The 5,302-nt window shown below is 53.1% G+C and overlaps 1 protein-coding gene across 3 annotated transcripts; it reads right to left on the reverse strand.

Annotated features, from left to right (window-relative positions):
* On the reverse strand, positions 1–5,302 carry TBL2 (transducin beta like 2). Of its 3 annotated transcripts, none has more exons than XM_005892843.3 (7): positions 5,120–5,302; positions 3,474–3,604; positions 3,031–3,215; positions 2,256–2,407; positions 1,810–1,936; positions 1,311–1,463; positions 1–1,074 (listed from the first exon to the last, which is right to left on the reverse strand). In XM_005892843.3, the coding sequence occupies exons 1-7, from the start codon at positions 5,247–5,249 to the stop codon at positions 612–614; spliced, it is 1,341 nt and encodes a 446-aa protein (XP_005892905.1). In that variant the 5' UTR covers positions 5,250–5,302; the 3' UTR covers positions 1–611. The 3 variants fall into 3 exon arrangements, with proteins under 3 accessions (XP_005892905.1, XP_070218393.1, XP_070218394.1); XM_070362292.1 differs by having other exon boundaries at positions 3,474–3,697; positions 5,120–5,258; XM_070362293.1 differs by lacking the exon at positions 5,120–5,302 and having other exon boundaries at positions 3,031–3,253; positions 3,474–3,602.

Raw genomic sequence — 5,302 nt, forward strand, 5'->3', positions numbered from 1 at the left:
TAACAGATTATGACTCTTTTCCATTTTTCTTTCAAATCTAGGAAGGTCAAAAGATAATTATTCTCCATTTGACAAGTAAGAAAACTGAGGCACAGAATGAAATCCCGTAATTCTGGATGAAGTTAGGCGCTTTGCCTGGGTTAAGATCAGCCTTTCCCTGAGCCACTCCCCAGTTCTGGAATAGGAAGGAATCTCAGTCTCCCACCCCTGCAAGACTGCTGTTTAGCACTCAGGTCTTCCCTGGGTTTTGCCTCCTTTGGATAGCAGGGTGTGTTGTCCCAAGGTCAAAGACCATGTGCTCCCTCTCTTCTAATTACCACTCTCCTCCGTGCCTAGTGAAGAGAGACTCCACCCCTTGGGCCCAGGAAAAAGAAAAGCACCTTGGTCATTAGCCTGGGAGGTTGTTAAGTGGGCCAGGAATCATCACCAGCAAGAAGAGAGAGAGATCTGAGTAGGCCAGAATAGTTTCAGTGGGGAAAAGGAGAGAGAAGCTGCCATTAGGAAAATCAGGACACTCCTTTCAAAAGGCTTCCACTGGGGGAGAACCAGGCAAACGGCAGCAGTGGAGACAAGAGCAGGTCAGATCCTTCCTACTGTCCCTCCTCCCACAGTTATTTCTTCAAGGCCCCCAGGTTCTTCAGGGCCTCCTGGGCCTGCGTCAGCTGCTGCTGAAGCCTCTGGCGGGTGCTTTCGTTGGAGGCTCGCTTCAGGAGGGCCTGCATTTCCTCCACCACTGCCCGGTAGCCAGGCGTGTTGTGGAAGAGCCGCACTGCTCGGTCCCCACAGGATGCCAGAAGCCGGCCAGTGATGTCAAAGGACAAGTCACTGATACACTCCCCGTGGACCTGCTCGAAGCTCTCCTCCTTCTCACCCCGCCGGGTGTTGTAGAGATGAATACTGCTGCCGCTGGCCAAGGCCAAGACCTGGGCGTCAGGGGAGAGCGCCAGGCGGCACGGCACGGTGCTCGCTTCTTCAAAGCGGCCTGTCCTCAGCAAGTAGGGGTCCTGCTGCTTCTTGTATTCCACGTCTGTGTCCCACAGTTTCCACGTGCCGTCCTTGGAGACAGAGGCCATCCTGCAGCATGGAAAGTCAGGGCTCTAGCCTCACACACCCTGGAGGGGAGGGCGCTGGGACGCCACTTGGGACGCTAGCTGGGAAGCCAACTCCACTGCTATGTCTACTTTCTGCTGAGGGCCAGAAATCCCCCCACTGCACAGCTGCTGCACAGAATGGCTGGAGGCTCCTGGTTGCCAAGAGGGGCTGGGAGTCTTGGTAAGAAACTGGTAAGAACTCAGAGAGGATTCACTCACCTCCGGGAGTCATTGGAGAAAGCAAAGAAGTGCACGGCTGCAGAGTGGCCCTTCAGTTCAAAGGCTCGCACAACCTCCTGGAAGTCCCCTTTCTTCCCAAAGCAGACTTCCCAAACTTTTACATCTGGGGTGAAGCCACACGAGGCTACAAACCTGCCAGACAACCCAGGCTGCTTTAAAACTTAATTTTAAGGGCAGCTTTTTCTGCAGATCCACTAAACTCCTGAGAGAGTTCATAATCGTGCATCTAATAACACTGTCTTTTAAAAGTGCTTTTATACATGACCTCAGTTCATCCTCACAGCTATAAGATACACAGTACCCCTGCCCCAACTTTTTATATGCTTTAAATAAGTAGAAACTAAGGCCTTGAATCTAGATATCCTGATTCCACATGCCTGCTCCTTCTGCTACTTGAAGCTGGCTCTCTACTCTCTCCACCCTAGCCCCCAGCTCCAATCTCAGCCCACATCCAATGCCAGAGTGCCCTCTTCCTTACCTGCTACAAGGGGATATAGCAGCATATGTATTGTTCATGTGGTTGGTGTTGATGGTGGACAGCACCTGGCCTTTCAGATTCCAAATGAGGACGGTCGTGTCACTGGAAGCAGTCATGATGAACTTCCCTGGAGGTGAGGGGGCGTAACACGAGCTGAGGTCAATGACCTGATCAACTGACTTATGAAGGCCTCTGCTGCCCTTCATATCATGCTCCCCTCCCGCACCAAGGGTCGCCACAGATAAGGATATGACTGAAGACTGGCGATTACCTGCCTCTCCTAGGGACTTGCTGTGGCTCCCAGGAACTCCAGGGGAGCCCAAACAAGGTCCCTTTTGTCACACCAGAACTGAGCATACCTCTCAGGCTGCATTCACTTATTCAGTGAATATAACAGTCCATTCCCTCTTGCCTGGGCCAAGCTCCATCCTCTGAATGCCTCTCACCTGTGTCAGCGATGCCAATGTTGACAATGGGTGCCTTGTGCTTTTTAGGAAAGTCCTCCGGGGTGGCCGTGAAAGTATAGCCTCCATCGTCTCGTTTCATCATCTTGAAGACACGGAGGGTGTCTCCATTAGCGAGCCAGACGATGAATGCTCTAGAAACGAGGAGCAGACAAGTCTCTCACTCCTTCAGACACAGAGACCTGTGTGTGTGAGGCCCTACGCTAGGCAGGCTTTAAGGAGAATCAAGATCTCCCTTCAGGACCTATAGTCCAGCCTCATAACCCTTAATTCAGAATCTCTTAAAACTCCTTAGAAGGTTAGGACTCTCAGTTCTGGCTCCTTTAGCTTCTCTCTAGGGTTTAGAAAACCATGAGAGCTTCCAAGACTAATCTGGAAATCAGTCAGGCTTTGGTACTTCCCAAATAGGAACAGATTTTCCCTACTCTACTTCCTTGTTGCTGCTGCTGCTGCTAACTGTGACATCAGTCATGTCCGACTCTTCGTGACCCCATGGACTGTAGCCTACCAGGCTCCTCCGTCCATGGGATTTCCCAGGCAAGAGTACTGGAGTGGGTTGCCATTGCTACTTCCTTGTTAGGTAGCTGCATAACCCTCCAGGGAGCCTCAGACAGTGTTCAAGCTGTCTGGATGTTCCCTTCTGCCACCACAAGGAAGACCCTGGGTCCCCCCCTCAGTATCCCAAACCAGGTGTGGGAAGGACCTAGGCCTGGGTCAGGGCTTCTGCAGGCACACCTGGGGCTCCATCCTGTCCCACCTGCAGTCAGGGCTGAAGCGCACCAGGATGGCATGGTCCAGTTCCACGTTGGCTCTCATGCTGCGGTGCTCCCGCTGCAGGAAGTCCTTGGTGCTCCAGATGCGGACGGTACGGTCGTCTGCACAGGTAGCCAGGTACTTGCCATTGCTGCTGAAGTCCATGCAAGTTATGTTCCCACTGTGGCTCTAGGGCAAGGGCAGCAGCAGGTATGAACAGGAACCCCCTGGGCAAATGTGGAAACCCGTGCAACCATGACTCAGGGACCCTGTTGCTTAGATCAACAGCAAACTCCTGATGGGACGTCAGGAGGAGATGGGACAGGGCGTCTCCCCTGATCTGGGTCAGAGGCAGAGGAGTCTGTAACATGCACAGAATCCTACAAAGGAGAAGTCTGCGGGGCCATGAGTCTTTATATATACATGCTGTGCTGGGTACCCGTGTACCTTCAGTGCTGCAGCCAGAAGGCGGTGGGTGAAGTTGTGTTGCTGAGGCTTCTCCTTGCGAATCCGCTGTTGCAGTTTCTGCTTCTTGGATTTCAAGGACTTGTCAGGTGGACATCCGTTTGCCTTTTGGCCTATAAGGAAGGGCCAGGTCAACCATCCATTTACTCGCTCAGTCATCACTCAGTGACCACCGATGACTGGCCAGGCATTGAGTGGAGATGACCCTGTCCTCGAGAAGAGAGAGGAATACAGGGGAAAAAAACAGAAGCTTTGGAATCAGAGCTGGGTATGGACTATGTCTCTATCACTGAGTGATCCTGGGGAGGCTGCTTGCTATTAGCATATGTAACATAATCATACAGCACCCCACTGCACATTAGAGAAGGCACCCTCTCTGGGCAGGCACAGCTCAGTGGGTTCACAAAAAGGCCAGTGGGGAGCAGATTCTTAACCAGACCTCTGTAAGTGAGGGATAATGTGCACTACAGAAGCTGCTGGCGCTGGTCTCAGGTTAAGTTACTTAATTGCTCTGGGCCTTGGCTTTTCTAAAAGAAAAGTTGAGAACTGGGTGAGATGATATATACAAAATGACAAGCACAGTACCCAGAACAAGCACGAAAAAAGGCTCAGAGGGAATCCCAGAGAGAACCGGGCAATGAGAGGTAGTCACCATGTGCTGAGCACGTCCCCTGTGCTGAAAAGGGTGCCAGTCATTTTTGTATAAAATAGCTAATTTAATTGAGAATCAGGACAGGTGCAAAGTGGGCATGTGTCAGATCACTACAGATGCTCCTCAATTCCTACAGGAAGAAAACTCCGGAGGCCACAGTTACAAGGGCAGATCTGCCCTCTGCTTGCCTCTCCAGCCTTGTCTAACAAGCCCACTTCTCTCCTCACACATTACAGTCAAACCAAACACTGTTTCAGGACTCCTTGGCTTCCTGCACGTTGCTATTGCCAGGAGTATTCTCCTTCTCTTGGTCGTCCTGGCAAATCCTTACACATGGATCCTTGAAGACCCCTTCTTCAGGGTTCTTTACTTGACCCCCGCCCACCACCGACAAAAGCGGGGCTGACCACTCCCACCCGTGGGAGTACTACTACAGAGCTAGTACTAGTATTCTGATACTGATCTTTCTATGAAACCCACGACACTGTATTTTTCACTTACATTTTCGGATGTTCTTTTACCCGACAATGGACTCCCCAAAGGAAAAGACCCCAAAGCCTACAGGAGGTAGTAGGTATTCAATAAATGCTGTATGTCGGTAGACCAGAGCGTTCACAAATGGATGTCTCTGTCCCTTCCTCCTCGTTTTCATAAAATAACGAACAAGGAGCGCGCGCAAGAGTTTCCGAGCGGCCTCTCAGCTGTGCTCCGAGGGAAGGCGGCTTGGTCTCGGCCACGCAGAGAGCGCACTGCCGCGCGGGACCCAGGTTCTAACAGATCGTCCCAAAGGGGCGCGATGGGCCGGGCAAGGCGGCCCCTACTCTCGGGAAGGGAAACTTATGTCATAAGAGGAGAAACTGAGGCGGGGAGGGCAGGTCACTGACACCCCCACAAGCCCGAACGGTGCGTCGGACCCCCGAGAAGGCCGGGGAGCGAGGTCTCGCGGGTCGCCCCTACCCGTCCCCGCCACACTCACCGGCGGACCGGCCGCTCGTCTCCTCCTCCGCGCGCAGCCACCCCCGCGCTACCGCAGCCGTCGCCACGAGGGCCAGCAGCCCGAGCAACAGCGACAGCCCCATCAGCTCCGGCATCTGCGGGAGCTCCATGTCCGCAGGACCACTGCCACCTCAGCCTCTGGCCTGGCGGACGCCTGCACGTC

This window comes from Bos mutus, chromosome 25 (assembly GCF_027580195.1).
Source record: "Bos mutus isolate GX-2022 chromosome 25, NWIPB_WYAK_1.1, whole genome shotgun sequence".
NCBI lineage: Eukaryota > Metazoa > Chordata > Mammalia > Artiodactyla > Bovidae > Bos > Bos mutus.

Bases quoted from the DNA above. Each gene is read 5' to 3' on its own strand.
- TBL2 (XM_005892843.3), bottom strand. From the start codon at position 5,249: ATGGAGCTCCCGCAGATGCCGGAGCTGATGGGGCTGTCGCTGTTGCTC. The intron at 3,216-3,473 runs GTACACGGGTAC...CCCTTGCCCTAG, and splicing joins TTCTGGCTGCAGCACTGAAG to AGCCACAGTGGGAACATAAC. The intron at 1,075-1,310 runs GTGAGTGAATCC...TCCATGCTGCAG, and splicing joins TTCTCCAATGACTCCCGGAG to GATGGCCTCTGTCTCCAAGG.